This window comes from Rhinolophus ferrumequinum, chromosome 20 (assembly GCF_004115265.2).
Source record: "Rhinolophus ferrumequinum isolate MPI-CBG mRhiFer1 chromosome 20, mRhiFer1_v1.p, whole genome shotgun sequence".
Lineage (NCBI taxonomy): Eukaryota > Metazoa > Chordata > Mammalia > Chiroptera > Rhinolophidae > Rhinolophus > Rhinolophus ferrumequinum.
In genome coordinates, this window is record NC_046303.1 from 17,674,932 (window position 1) to 17,690,489 (window position 15,558).

General features: G+C 41.4%; 1 protein-coding gene across 1 annotated transcript; it reads right to left on the reverse strand.

The window, feature by feature from the left end:
* Positions 1-10,830: 10,830 nt before the first annotated feature.
* Positions 10,831-15,207, reverse strand: IL6 (interleukin 6). The gene is made up of 5 exons (XM_033088673.1): positions 15,133-15,207; positions 14,777-14,967; positions 13,546-13,659; positions 12,690-12,827; positions 10,831-11,417 (listed from the first exon to the last, which is right to left on the reverse strand). The coding sequence occupies exons 1-5, from the start codon at positions 15,149-15,151 to the stop codon at positions 11,250-11,252; spliced, it is 630 nt and encodes a 209-aa protein (XP_032944564.1). The 5' UTR covers positions 15,152-15,207; the 3' UTR covers positions 10,831-11,249.
* Between the last annotated feature and the right edge of the window lie 351 nt (positions 15,208-15,558).

Genomic DNA, 15,558 nt, shown 5'->3' on the forward strand with positions numbered 1-15,558 from the left:
TCTGTTTGTCCCCAGAGTTCTGAAATTTCACAACGATATTGACATGATGTGGGTTTTTTTTTCTTTTATATGGGATTAAAAAACAAAATTCATTGTGCTATGCTTTCACTGGCCATTCCAAATTGGAAATGTGCATCTTTTCATTCTGGAAAATTTTCTTGAATTATTTTGTTGACTTTCATTTGGCCATTTTCTCTGTCTTCTCTTTCTATAATTCCTGTTTATTTGTTTGTTTTGGATGTTACATCTCCTAGGTTGGTTGTCTTTTAAAATTTTTATGTTTTGGCTCCTTTTATTTCATGGGGTGGTCTCTTTTTTATAGCCTTCCATTTTTGTTTCATGGATGCTATGTTCTCTCTTACCTCTCTGAGGATATTAATAATATTTTTGAAGTTTTCTTCACTGAATAGTATGTGTTTCCTCCAAACTGACTTTTTTTTTGTTTTGTTTTTTGTTTTTGGTTTCCTTAGATGTGTGACTTGGTTGTTTGCTCATATTAAAGAGTTAAGAACTAAAAAGCTTATTGGAAGCTTGAGCATGTGTATGCATGGTTTGTGACTCTTGAACTTCACAAAGTAATGGATGAACCATTTGGAGAGCTCCTGATATTAGTATTTTTGCATCTTTACTCTTATCAAGTTCTCCAGAGATGACTCTTCCATTATCCTGCCTGGCTCCCAGAAATCTGGAACCTGAGTGGAGGATAAGAGCTAAAGTAGTTAACATTCAGTTTCTCAGACTTTGTTCATCCACACTTCCTTATTGGCAACCCCCTACACCCCCAGTTTCCTAGGCCGGGTTGACAATGTGTATGGTTTCTCCTTCAGCCCTTTTTCTCTGCCATTAAGTGGACTTGAACTGGGCCTATCTGTAGCCTTAGGGGCATTTCTGCTATAACACCATTTATACATTACTGAAAAAACTCATATTCTGCAAAATCATGCTTCTGGGGAAAATAGGGTTAGGAGAACACTACTTAAAATTTTATAATTTTATAATCAGTGGAACACAATATCACTTCTAATAAAAAAACAAAAACCAATAGCACAATTAAATCTCATGTGCATTTGCATCCAGCATGAGATAGTAGATCCTTTGCAGCCTTAAACTGAGACGTAGATCCTTGAGAGTATTTACTTCTAACAGAGATTAGCATCAAAATAAAAACCTAATCTGACCCAGATGTAAGTATCTCTTTAGTAATTAAAAAAAACACACACACACACACAGGGGAAATGCTTTTGCAGTTCTGACATCTACACTCTCAGTTCCCTCAAATAATTAATGTAGTAGAAAACGTTGAGGTTGTTGAAGTCACTAAACCAGCCAATACTTATTGTAAAGGATTTTGGCCTTTTTTTCTTTTCCTTTTTTTAGAATTTTATATACTGTCAAGGTTTTCACTTTAATTGTGAGAATCTTGCCCATGGTGGCTTCAAAGTGCCTGGAAGAGATCATATATAAACCTATACAATTTCTTCATTATAACAGCCCTCCAATTACAAATTGTGTTAGAATTAGTTCTCAATAAAGAAACACATGACCTATCTGAACAGACTATATACCTCACTTCTGTGGGCCATTTCCACCCCCAGGACTTGTTACTCTAATCTAAAGATCCTGGATAGACCCCTCAGAAGCTGATGATTCCTTTATGAATGTTATTTGCATATATCCCTGTGGGGAAATGGAAAGCTGGCAACCGTGAGAGATGGCTGACTGTCATGGACTCTGCATAATGTAGATGTGGCCTTGCAAATCTGATTTGGGGTTAAGTACTTGATATTAGTACACATTCCCTTAAAAGGAAGCATATGTCCTCACAGGAAGATGCAACAGACATACTTTCCCCTATTCTTCCCAACTAACTATAACTAAAACCCTGGATATTGTATATAAAAGAAACATAAGACTCTAGAGAGAAGAGGCAGATCAGCTAGGAAACTCAGGACTTGAGGAATGACACGGTGGTGAGTTTTTTGGGTGTTCTTTTTCCTCATGTATTTAAGAAATGATACTAGAGAAGACAGCAACTCAGAAAATGCCAAAGGGTTCAGATAAAACTCCCAAGAAAATCCTGATCTCTCTAGCCAAAGGACAGTCTCACAATGCTGAAGGGACAGTCTCACAATGATGAAAACTTTTAGATAATAACCACTAGACTCCAGCTAAATATCACAGAAAAAAACCCATGGCCCCACTACCCCTCCTCCAGCTGAGACCAAGTAAAGAGCCTAGACTTCTACCCTCATGAAGCTATAATGAGGCACCCCAACACCCCCAGTGGGTGGTATCAAAGACGGTTAAGTGAAGAGGTGGAACTTTCAATCCTGCCAGGCAATAATGAACCACTACCTCACCACATGCCCAGCCCTTGTGGTGTCAGTGAGTTGCAAGCAGAGCCTGAACTTCTACTTCTGCCTGATGGCCCTTCCCCTCCCCACTAGGATGATGTCAGAGGGGCCTAGAGGAGAGGTAGAACTTTCACCAACGCTCAGTGGTAACAAGGCCACCTATTTCCTGCACCAAGTCAGTGGGGTCTCAATGGGGAGCAGTAATGAGGCGCCGCTCTCCAGCCAGCGTGGTATCAGTGGAGGCCTAGTGGGAGACTCCCATCCTCCCTAGTAGTAACAAGAAGCCTCTCCCACCCTGAGTGTCAACCGCGGACAAATGGAAGACCTGACTTCTTTTCCCATCTGAAAACTAAAGATAAAGGAAAATTCTTGAAAGCAGCTAAAGAGAAATGATACATTACCTCTTACCTATGGGGGAAAAAAACCAAAACTGAATATGAATGACAGATTTCTCATCAGAAACCACAGAGGCCAGAAGGGAGGGACACATTTTTCAAGTGCTAATGGAAATGAACTCTCAACCTAGAATTCTATATCCAGTGAAAATATCCTTCAGGAATGAAAAGGAAATCAAAACATTCTCAGATGATGGAAAACCAAGAAAATTTATTGCCAACAGAACTATCTTAAAAGAATGACTAAAGAAAGTTCTTTAAACAAAACAGGAATGGTAAAAGAAGGAAACTTGGAACATCAAGAAAAAAGAAAGAACACAGAAAGAGCAAAATAATGAGTGAATACAATAGACTGTCCTTCTACTCTTGAGTTTTTTAAATTATGTGTGATTACTGAAGCAAAAAAATTAATGGTCTAATATTTTCAGTGCATGGAGAGGAAATATGACAATGATATTATGAATGGGAGAGAGTAAAAGAATGTAAAAAGAGATAACGTTTTTATACTTTACTCGAACTGACTCCAGTGGACTCTGATAAGTTATATATATATATATATATATATATATATATATATATATATATATATATATATACACACACACACATATAATATGTATATATATGGTAATGAATGCCTAGAGAAAACACTCAAAGAGCTCTAAAACACTAAAAAACTACAAAAAGAAACACTTAAAAACATTATAGCAAAATCAAAATGGAATTCAAAAAAAAATGTTCAAGGAACCTACTGGAAGGCAGGAAAAAAAACAGAAGCAAAAGTACAGAGGGATCAAACATAAAAAAGCAAAATGGCAGATCTAAGGCTTATATCAACAATTACATTAAATATAAATTAATAAATAATATAATATAAATTAATAAATAAATAATATAAAACCAATTAACAGACAGAGATTGGCACAGTGGATTTTAAGAAGTGACCCAACTATATATTGTACAAGAAACTCAGTTCAAATAAAATGATATATGTGCATCTAAAGTAAAAGGATAGAAAAATATATACTATGCAAAGATTAAACAAAAGAAAGCAGAAGTGGCTGTATTAATAGATAAAGTAGACTTAGAGAAAAGAAAATTTGGGTAATTTTTTTTAGGAATTTTGGTAATTTGGGTAAAGGGACACTAGATAATGATCCCAAGGAAATATAGCAATCCTAAGTGTGTGTTTGTCATGTAACAAAACTTAAAATATACATGAAGCAAAAACTGATAGAATTGAAAAGGAAAATAAACAAGTCCACAGTTCTAGTTTTGACGGTTTCAACACCTCTCTCTCAACAATCAGTAGAAAAATTAGACAGAAAATCATCAGAAATATAGAAGAGCTCAACAGCACCTATTGATAACAACAGGGTCTAATGGACATGTAAACACTTGATCTAACAACAACAATATATATTCTTTTCAAGAACCCATGGTACATATACCAAGATAGACCATATCCAGGGCCATAAAAAAAATTTCAACAAGTTTGAAAGAATTGAAATCATATGGAGTATGTTCTCTGACCACAATAGAATCAAGCTAGAAATGGGTATCAGAAAGATAATAAAAATATCTCCAAAAACTGGGAAATTAAACAACAAACTTCTAAATAATCCATGGGGCAAAGAAGTTTGATGTGAAATTAAAAAAAAAAAAAACCACAAAAAAAAATACCATTGAACTGAAATGAAAATACAGCATTTGAAACTTTGTGAGATGAAGCTAAAGCAGTACCGAAAGGGAAATTTATAGCATTGAGTGTTTACATTAAAAGGAATTATACAGATTGTGTAAATTCTTCCTGAATGATGATACAAAAGGCATTAGTAGATCAAGCAATGAGCTTTTCTAGATCCTGGGAGACCCTACCCTGTATGGACAATGTTATCAACAGGCGTATGACTTGATTAAAGACCTGGACATCAAGGGAAGCTGTGCTCCTAGGATATTCTGCATCTGCTCCTGTCTTACATGACTATTTTGCTTTTGCATGATTCTTATCCTTGGTCAAAAATAAATTGGGAGGTACATTAGTTAGTTAGAACATAGGGTAAGCTGCTGTAACAAAGATATCCCCAAATATAGTTGCTTAAATAAGATAAAAGTACATTTCTTTATCATCTAAAAGTTACGTGATAGTTGTTGGTCCAGGTTGGTGAGTCTGTTCAGCTACATGAGATCATTTAGTGATTGAGATTCCTTTCATCTCTTTGCTCCATTAATCTCTAGGGTAGGGCTGTCCAGTATAAATTAATGCAGTGATGGAAATGTATCTGCACTGTCTAATACGATAGCCAGTAGCACATGTGAAATTGGGAGACTTAATTTTTAATTTTATATAATTTAATAAATTTAAATTTAAAATTAAACACACAAGTGGCCACTGTGTACCACATTAGACATTGCAGCTATGGATATTGCTCTAGTTTGCCTGATTGAAGCTGATTCACCACCACATTTTTATTCTAATCCACAGAAATATGAAAGACTAGAACTATAGGGCAAGTTATCTTTTAGGGCAAGTGAAAGTAAAATGACGTCCGTTTTACTCATGTCTCATTGGTGAAAACTTAGCCACTGTGTCAGGGGTCCCCAACACCACCCTCAGATTCAGTGATTTACTAGGAGGGCTCACAAGAAGAGGATATATGAGTCACAGTCTATGGTTTATTACAGCAAAAGGATACAGAACAAACTCAGCAAAGGGAAAGACATATGGGCTGAATTCGGGAGGAAATCATGCAGGAGCTTCCACAAGTCCTCCCCCGGTGAAGTCACACAGGATGCTCTTAATTCCTACAAGAATGAGTTGTGACAACTCATGTCTACCATGGAAGTTCAGTGGCAACTCAGTGCCCATAGTTTTTATTGGGGCACCCTCTACTTCCCACGTATTAAAATTTCAGGTTCTCAGAAGGAAAGCAGGTGGTTTGTATAAACCATATTGTCTGTACAAACAGTTTAGGCACTCTTAGCATTTGGGGAAAGTTCTATATTGGTATTGAGAACTGTTTACCGTGCAAGTTCTCAGGTGCCAGTCAAGGGACATGCTTGTAAGCAGGGTTTTTAAGGATAGTAGTCTTAGGCCTGCTATGTTCTTTGTTTTTTGTTTTTCTGTTTTTTTTTTTTTTTCCAGCACAGCCATACCTCCGTGCAAAAGAGAATGGTAAATACAGCCTTCAGATGGGTAGCCACAAGTCTAATTCAAACTCGAGTTATTGTGGAAGAAGTGGAGAATGGATTTGAAAGGATAACTAGCAGTCTGCTTTGGAATTTGCACACTTTATGACTTTCTCAAATTTCTTACACTCTGCTCCTTTGGTTAATAGATACGCCTCAGAAATAATATGTGCACTGAACTGTGCTTGGTACACAACAAGTGCTCAATAACAGTTATTATCATCATTATTATTATGAGTCTATTCTTAGACCAGGTGTGTTTGTTTATCTCTTTCTTCCCATTCTTAACTCACCAGAAACTCAGAATTTTTATCAGGAGTGGAATCTGGACTGCTGCCTCACTACAGCTTTCTCTCTTGCAGAGTTTTGGGTCATTTTCATAGTGTAACCGAAGTGCCCCCAAGTCCCTAGTCTTTGGAGGTAGCCCTTCCTTCCCTTTAGTATCCAAATATAATAACCAGTGTCTTTATTCCAAGCCGACTATAGGAAATTGTAACTTTTCCCGAATCTGCCTGAGTATTCTTGATTTTCTTGGGAGGGGTCTTACATGTCCTGATTGTTCCCGTCACTTCTCTCTTTGAACTCTTACCTTTGATTTCTTTTTGATCTCTTCCCTGAATCTTCCTGTGTTTTCAACCTTGCATTGCCCATTTTGCCCCAAAAGATGGACATGAGCCTCCCTTCATTCTTTACAGCTAGGTTAACACAAGGCTGCCCTATATCTGCTTTAGGTTGGTGAATAAAGCTCATGGAAGTTTTATGAGTAAGACAGAAGATAAATTAAAATTTGCTACTGGACATCACAGTGTCTGAAGTTCCTAAGTCACAGCAGCCTCAGGGGCTCCTTGTCGTCATCTTTCTTTTCTTGCCTCTTATCTCTCTGGCACTATCTACCCTTTCGCTGGAAATGGCTACAGAAAACTGGATCTCTTCTACAGACTTCCTCCTTACCCCATGCCACCAGAAGAAACTGAAAAGTCCCTGAACATTGAAAAAACAAAGGCCAGCAAACAATAAAAACCCAAATCAAAAACTCTTTCCAAGAAAGTTGCTCTTTATCTTTCTGTTATATTAATGATTTTATTTAATCCATCCTTAGGCTCTTTCGCTCCTTGGATCCTGCTGCTTCAGCTTCATTTCTACTGCTTCCCTCTTGGTGCTTCCGCAATTTAGGATTCTTCCAAGTCTTCCAGCATGTTCTCTCCTGCCTCTGAGCCTGTGCACATGCTGTGCTTACCGCTTGGAACACCTCCCCTGCCTCTCTTACTGGCTCAATCCTATACATTCTCTTGATATAAGCTTAAATGGCATTTCTGCTGGGAAGCCTTTCCTGAACCCTCAGCTTCGGATCAGGCTCTTCTACTGTGTGCTGCTGTAACAGTAGTAATACTTTCCTGTGGCTGCTATAAAAACATTACAACAAACCAGGGGGCTTGAAACAACAGAAATGTGTTCTCTTACAGTTCTGGAGGCCATATATCTGAAATCAAAGTGTGAGCAGGGCCGGGCTCTTTCTGAAGACTGTGTGGGAGAATCCTTCCTTGCCTCTTCCTGCTTTCTGGTGGTTGTCTGCAGTCATTGGTGTTCCCTGGTTTGTAAACACATGTCTCCACTCCCTGCCTTCCTCTTCACAGACTTCTCCCCTGTGTATCTCTTCTCTTCTTATAAGGACCACCCTGGCGACCGCATCTTATCTTGATTACATCTGCAAAGGTCACAGTCACAGGTACAGGGTGTTAGGACTTCCACATATCTTGTTAGGGGGTACAATTCAACTTGTAATATTAGTAGCACATGTATTTAGCATACAGCATAGTAGTTATTTCTTTAAAAATTTTTCCCACGATTGTAAGCTCCTTGTAAGACAGACAGAGCAGAGACCTGTCTGTCTTATTATATTATATATATCCCCAGGGCCCAGCAGAGAATCTGGCACATTGCAGATGTTCGGAGAATATTTGAATTAATGAATAAATGAATATTGTCAAATTCAAAATTTTCTGTGCTTTATTCCTCTGTCCAAGCCCTCCTTTTTCCCTCTCTCAAAGCCTCAGTACCCTCTGAAATTCCTGAATCACCTTGTCACCAATCACCAAATCCTATTTAACTAGCTCCAAGCTATCTTTCGTTGATGGCTACCAGCGCTTACTCTTCTCTAGCAATCACCACCATTCTCATTCAGAACGCTGTCATCTAGAATATAGTCAATAATGTTGCAACTACTATGGATGGCGCCAGGTGGGTACTAGACTAGTCAGGGGGATCACTGCATAAATTGTATAAATGTCTAACCACTATGCCATACACGTGAAACTAACATAAAATAATATTAGTGTCAACTATAACTGAAAAAATAAATAATTTTAAAAAGTGACCATCGGATATGCTGCCACGGATTAAAACAACAACAACACTGTCCTCTCGCCCCTGGGCTACAACGAAGGCCTCTGGAATGTTCCTCCAATGTTCTCTTCCAGCTCCTTTCCTATTCATTCTCCATACTGTAACTTGAGTGATCATATTAAAATGTAAATCTCATATGTCATTCTATTACTTAAAATCTGTCAATGCCTTCTCCCCACATATGGGATAAATCCCCACATTTTGAATATGGCTTCTGACGCTGTCCGTGGTCTGAGGGTCTCAGGTTCCCTCTCCACCTCGTTACGCACTGGACACAATGTAGCTTTCATTGTCTCAACCATAGCATGCCCTTCATTAATTCAGGCCTTTACACGTGCTGTTCCCTCTGTCTGCGACGCTCTCCCCACCCATCTTGGCCTGGCTAATTCCTTCATATCTTTCACATCTCAGCCAAAACCTCTCGTTTTCAATTAAGCCCCTTACACTACCCTCCTTGGGCTCAGTTAGGTCCCCAGTAGTACCCTTAGAATAGGTTCTCAGTGAACCGAACATTTGTCTTTTGTAAACCTTGTCACACTTACATTCTTTGTTCACTGTCTGTCTTCCATGTCACAGTGTAAACCACATGAGGGCAGGGGTTGTGTCTGGCTGCTTCACCTCTGCGTCCCCAGCCTTACCTGACCTATGAACTCTGACAATTAAGTTCACAAACTTGTTGCAACGATGTTGCTAACCTATTTTTGATCTCAGAGGGATTATTCATTATTAATTTGCACCAAGTGGACAAGCAGTTAACCAAGTTTACTATTCGGAAGTGCTGAAAGGCTGTGTGAAAAAGTTAGACGACCTGAACTTTTCACCAACAATTCATGGCTCTTGCATCACAACAATGCACCAGCTCACATGGCACTGTCTGTGAGGGAGTTTTTAGCCAGTAAACATATAACTGTACTGGAACACCTTCCCTACTCACCTGATCTGGTCCTCAATGACTTCTTACTTTAGCTGAAGATAAATGAAATATTGAAAGGAAGATATTTTGATGCCATTCAGGACATCAAGGGTAATAGAACAAGAGTTCTGATGGCCATTCCAGGAAAAGGATTACAAAACTGCTTTGAAGGGTGGACTAGGTGCTGGCGTTGGTGCATAGCTTCCTAAGGGGAGTACTTCAAAGGTGACCATAGTGATATTCAGCAATGAGGTATGTGGCACTTTTTCTAGGATGAGTTCACGCACTTAATTGTCGACTCGTATATGGTGCTCTACACATTTTTGTTTGGAGAATGAATGTACAGAGACTGCTATTTCTCTTTGCTCTTTGATTTGGCCCTAATTTTGGGAAGCCCACTGTGATGCATGGTCTCTAGAAATCAAAGCATGTGACTCTTTCTTTCTTCGCTCCTCTCAGTTTTTGACCTCTGTGGACTTTCCCATGCTTAGTAGAGCCTCTCCCCCGGAGGAAGCTCCCCTGGTGGTTAGGGTGGGGAAAGCTTTATCAGAAGACAGAACTTTTATGTTGCTGGGGTCGAAAAGGGGAAATCTTTACCAAATTCCCAATATTGTGTTTAGGTGGGATGGAGAGGCCCGGCCATGTGCAGTTCCGCAGATTGCTTCTCTCACCACCACTCTCGACAGGCGCAAGAGGGAGAGGGTGAATGTGTATTACTGGTGGGAAAAGAAATGGAGATAGATATGCACGCATCGACTATTCATTGCTTCCTCTAGGAGTTTTTAGAATGTTTCTATTGAACTCTTGCTATTTTTCCTTAAGATGAAGATTCACAGTATTTCTAATTCCCCACTCACAGACCAACACCATTTGTCCCCAAGAATTGAAGTATCTTATATCCTATCCTCTATGTGTGGTTTCTTCATTCAAAATATGTTTATCGAGACCTCGTGTGTTCAGTTTCTGGGCCATGGGCTTAGGATGCAAAGTAGGTACAATAGAGTTTGCTTTCTTGAGGAACACACAGGCTAGCTGGGGGAAAAAATCCATCAATTTGAAGATGCGACACAGTGTGGTAGGTGCTGTGACAGACAGCTCCGTGCAGGGTTTGAAAAACCCAGAGGAAGAAGGCAGAACTTCGAGTGATTATTTAGCAGCTGGCACATTGCTATCTTACACAAGTGGTTGTATCATCTTAAAGGCTTTTGGTTGCACCTTTAAATGTCTTCCCTGTATTAACATGTTCTGGGATTTTCTATATTACCTTTCAGTTTCCTGAGAGGCAATGGGACCTGAAGGTTAAAAGTGGGTCTGGAAGCAGGTGGACCTGGGTTTCAAATCTGGGCCTGGGCCTTATCTCCCACTGGGTGACTTAGGGAAATCACGCTCACATCCACTAAAGAGTGTGCAAGTGCTGGGGTAAAATAAGGCGGCTGTGACTCTTTAGCCTGGTGTCTGGCATGCCGGAGGTGCTCGGGGATATCTTTCTGCAGGTGATTGTAGCTTGATGTGCTGGTGGTAATGACACAACTTTTTATATTAAGCTTCACAGGACATACAGAGGCTTAGTTACTGATTTTTTTTTTAAAAAGGCATTTACTGGTATTTAAACATTATATAAATACAATATAAATATCTTTTAAGAATATGTATAAGTTAGCAATTTATTTGAGGTAAGCCTACACATTCCAAGAAATGACCTGGCTCTGAAATGAGGATATTTAAGCTGTAAAGCCATTTTATGTTTTTTTTTTTCCCCAAAACGAATACATAAAATATTTCAAGTGGCACTTCATAAAAATATAAATATCACTTATATAAATTAACTCAATATCACAAATTTAAATATCAATAAGTTAAAAATAATTAAAATAGTGTCCTAACGCTCATACTTCTAGTTCTTCATAGAGAACAATATAAGTCATGTGCCCAGTGGACAGGTTTCTGGCCAGAGGAAGGAATGTCCGTAAAACACAAGGCTCTTAGACGCCCAGGCTACATTATGCGCACAGCCCTCTGGGTGAACTGCAGGAAATCCTCAAGGCTTCGCAGGATGAGGTGAGTTGTGGTGTTTTCCAGCCACTCGCTCTGCGACCGCATCTTAGCCAGCAGGCTGGAGTTTGTGATTGGGTCAGGGGTGGTTACTTCATCTGGATTCTTTACCTGAAGGGAAAAGAAAGCGAAAAGAATTGTTTAAATATTGAACGAATCCTTTTCAGTGGAGGGATGCTCTGAGCCGTGGGAAGATGTTCAAGTTTGGGGTGATAGGAGACGAATTGGGGTCACCTGCCCTGAGTCACCCAGGTAGGGGGAGGGGCTTCTTCTCTGAGCCCACCCTGTGCGGAGCCCTTTCATTGCAACTGAGTTCGAAGCACCCCTTTGCTGCTCTCCTGCACACCATAAGCATCCAGAGGGCAGCCACAGTGTCCTGTTTGCCCTCTGTTGTCCTAAACAGTGCCTGGTTCACAGTTGGAATTCAACAGGTAAATGAAGAACCTATAGTTAAGTCATTTTCATGGGTTCTTGAGTGGCTTCTAACACTTCTCTGGTTTCGCTCTCAGCCATCCATTCAGCATGGGTTGAGAGCCCACTGATCTAGTGGTGCGGGAGGCCAGGGAAAAACCTTTCCATAGACCCGCTGACACGGGGCTAAGGAATTGTGGGCGGCCTTGCACCTCCAAGTGTGGTCCTGAGGCGGCAGCACTGGCACTGCCTGGAGCTTGTTAGAAATGAGTCTCAGGTCTCACCCCAGACCTGCTGACTTAGACGCTTCACCAGAACAAGCTCCCCTGGGGATTCGTGTGCACCGTCAAATGGGAGACCCCCTGGTTAAGGCAAATAGCTAACAAGGGAGAGGCAGGATGGGCACCCATGTGCTTCTCCACCCAGGGCCCTTCTCGTTGTGTTTGTTTGGCTCCTCCACATATTGTGCCATCAAGCCTCCAGTATGTGGCATTTGAATGGCCGGCTCGTAGTACCAAAGCCCTTGGTACCTGCTCTTCCAAGCTTTAGCCTTTTCTCTGCATTAACTCTTCTGGCAACAAGTCAGGAAAAAGAGTTGAAACTACCATAAAGACGAGAATGTCACTTGGCAATAATTTAACTACTTTTTGTGCTCTCTGTTCTTGTTATTATGGGTCACTGAACAGGGTTGGATGTACCCATCCACAGAATTTTTTTTTCTTATTTTTGAAGCTGTTAGAAGTTGAAGTTAAAATCCACCTCATTAAACATAGCTTTAAATATAATTATTGATGTCTTTTGCAGAAGAAAGCCAAAAAAAAAAAAAAAAGTTTTAACTATCAGGAACTATTTCTCAGATCCTTTCCTTTCCACATGGCCATCTCTTGAATTGGCTTTGCATTCCCGAGTTGTCTGGGCTGCTTTCTTGGAGCCTGTCTTCCCCACACAAGTGGGGGATGAGGAGACACTCACCCTTTGCTTCAGGATCAGGACCAGGGCTTTGGTTCTCATCTGCATTGCCTTGGCGTTCTCCTCAAACTTGTTCTGGAGGTACTCCAGGTATATCTGAAACTCCAGAAGACCGGTGGTGATTCTCATCAGGCAAGTCTCCTGAGAGGACAGACGGTGGGACAATTGGGTATTGTTAGGAAGACAGAATTGATCTGAAGAGTTAAAATCACTATAAGTCAATAACGTCTTCTTCCTCCTCCTTCGGAAGTTCAAGTTTCAGGCATCATATTTTGAGGCACCAGACAGCAGCATAGCTGCCCCATTTTAAGTATCTGGACAATCAGAGACACCACTTAATCAATTTTACCCAAAGCCCAACAGATGCTAGAATTTAGTAAGGGGGTCCTTCTCTGATTCTCCCTTTAATACTCTTCCCTCTGGCTGTACTCCTGCCCTTGTCAGTGTTGGGCTGAAACAACCAGAAGTCAGTGCAGGTTATCTCATTGTCTGGAAGGAGAAGGGTATAGAGAATGACCTCAGCAGGGAGGGCAGGCCTGGATCCTGCGAAAGGCAGCCAGGGTGGAGAAAGGTCCCTGGACTGGTTCATCCACCTCACGCAGGATGAACTAGCTAAACCTGCTGGGTTTCTAACATTTGTGAAAATCCCAACGCAGGTGGTCTATCTCTGACCATGCCATTCAAAAATAAGTTGTCTTTACAAAGATTTCAGCTGGACTCCCCATGAAAGTTACATGATGTTCTTTACCTTTATCCCCTTCTTTGGTGCCTGCCTGGTCTTGATGTGTATTGACAATGCACCCAAGACCCAGAACTCTTGACTAAGGAAGAGCTAAAAGTGGATGTGATGCTTTCATACCTGATTGAACCCAGACTGGAAGCATCCATCTTTTTCTGACATTTTTGGAAGGTTCAGGTTGTCTTCTGTCAGTGCCTCCCTGCTGTTTTTACATGTGTCATCGTTGCCACACATCTGGAAAGAAATAGCAGAACTGTTATTCTCTAAGTGCCTCTACAACAGACACCACTAGAGGGCCTACTCATGTTCTACCATGGCCAGGAAATTCTCTAAGCAACATGAAGTCATAACCCATCAGCATCCAGGCAAGCAAGGTCTAGTGGAGGTGGGCACCCTTGGGTTCAATTCCCGGCTCACCTGTGATTTCAGGCTTGTTACCTATCCCGAGCCTCAGTGTCCCTATGTCTCCAAATTGAGGATAATGAAACACCTCCCTTATAAGTTTGTTGTGAGGGTGAGATGTAATATTTATATAAAGTGCCCAGCACATAGTAGGTACTTAATAAATGACAGCAATGGTATTGATAGCTGGGTGAATATAAGTCGAGCCATGGAATTTTCCAGCTGGAAGGACCTGTGAGATCATCTAGTCCAATCCCATAATTTTACACATGGGGCCCAGATGTGGTAGGAAATTAGCCAAAGCTCCCAAAGCCTGTTCAGAAGAACCGGAACTAGATTCGGGGCTCCCAATCCCCTTCTATTCTTTCCTTTCTACTACCCAGAGCCAAACTACCTTACATTTAAAGCTCGGCAGCTGCTGTAACCTGCCTATAATTTTGCCACTTCGGTGGGCTATCGGGTTTGCAAACAGCTAAAAGAGGCAGAATATAAGCTGGAATGACTTTGAGGAATCCCTAACTACCAAGCTTGTCTAACCTAAAAGTACCGCGACTGTCCGGAGAAGCGCAACGTTCATTTCAGGAGGCACTTTTTTAATCCTCCCCAAATCCAAGGGACACACAAAAAGATTACTGGACCTTAGTTGCTGGTTAGGGAAAAGGGAGTCCCAGGAGAAAGTGACCCTCTGCTCCTGCCAAGTACAGAATTGGGAATGGGCCAGGGGCCGTGGATGCCAGCCTCATTCTGTGTTTTCCAGGAGGGAGAGGAGCTCCCTGAGACCAGCAGCAGAGGAGAAATACAGAACACAGTTTGTCTCTTTGACTTCAAATCTAAACTTGCCCCCAAACCCAATAAAGACATCCCAGTGCAAGAGCCCCTGTCCCCATTCAAAGGCAAGACGAGAAATGCCCACATGGGCCTTTCATCACCGTCCGTCGAGCTTACCCACCTTCTCTCTCACTTCAGAGATTTCGTAGAAGATGGACTTAATGAGGTTTTCACTTTGGTTTGTAGAGGTGAGTGGTGGTCTGTTTGAGGTGGTGTCATCTTTGGAATCTTCTCCCCGGGGAACTGGCGTAGGGAAAGCAGTAGCCGTCACCAGGAGTAGCCCCAGGGAGAAGGCAACTGGACTGAAGGTGCCTGTGCCGGAGGGAAGGGAGAGCAGCAGTGAGCAGACTGCACAGCTGGGGGAGCTGTGCTTCTGGCTGCTGGCCGCCCGCCAGCCTCACTGCGGGCCAGCACACACCCCCTCGCAGCCGGGCGCGGCAGCCAGGCCGGTCAGGGCTAGGGATTTCCGTCACTTACTTGTGGAGAGGGAGTTCATAGCTGGGTTCCTGGAGGGAGATGCAGCTCTCTTTCCTTCCTGGTGGGCTCGAGGGCAGAATGAGCCTCAGACATCTCCACTCTCATATTTATTGGGGGTTGACACTCTAATATTGAGACTCATGGGAAAATCCCACATTTGATAAATCTTTGTTGGAGGGTGGGGGTGGGGCCAGAGTGGGTAGGGCTGATTGGAAACCTTATTAAGATTGTGCAATGTGACGTCCTTGAGCATCACAGGAATCACAACCAGGGGGAAAAGTGCTGTTTAGGTCATTACTAAGGAGCCCTCAGAAGCAGGATCACGCTTCCTCTACTTTCTTTTTCTTTTCTGTTCTTTCCTTTTCTTTTTTTAGTGACTCAGCACTTTGGCATGTGTTGAGAAGGCAAGTAAAGCTGAAGTCATCC

Coding starts and splice junctions, on each gene's coding strand:
- IL6 (XM_033088673.1), bottom strand. Junction 12,828..13,545: donor TCCAGTCTGGGTTCAATCAG/GTATGAAAGCAT, acceptor CTGTCCTCTCAG/GAGACTTGCCTGATGAGAAT. Junction 11,418..12,689: donor TCCTGATCCTGAAGCAAAGG/GTGAGTGTCTCC, acceptor TTTTCCCTTCAG/GTAAAGAATCCAGATGAAGT.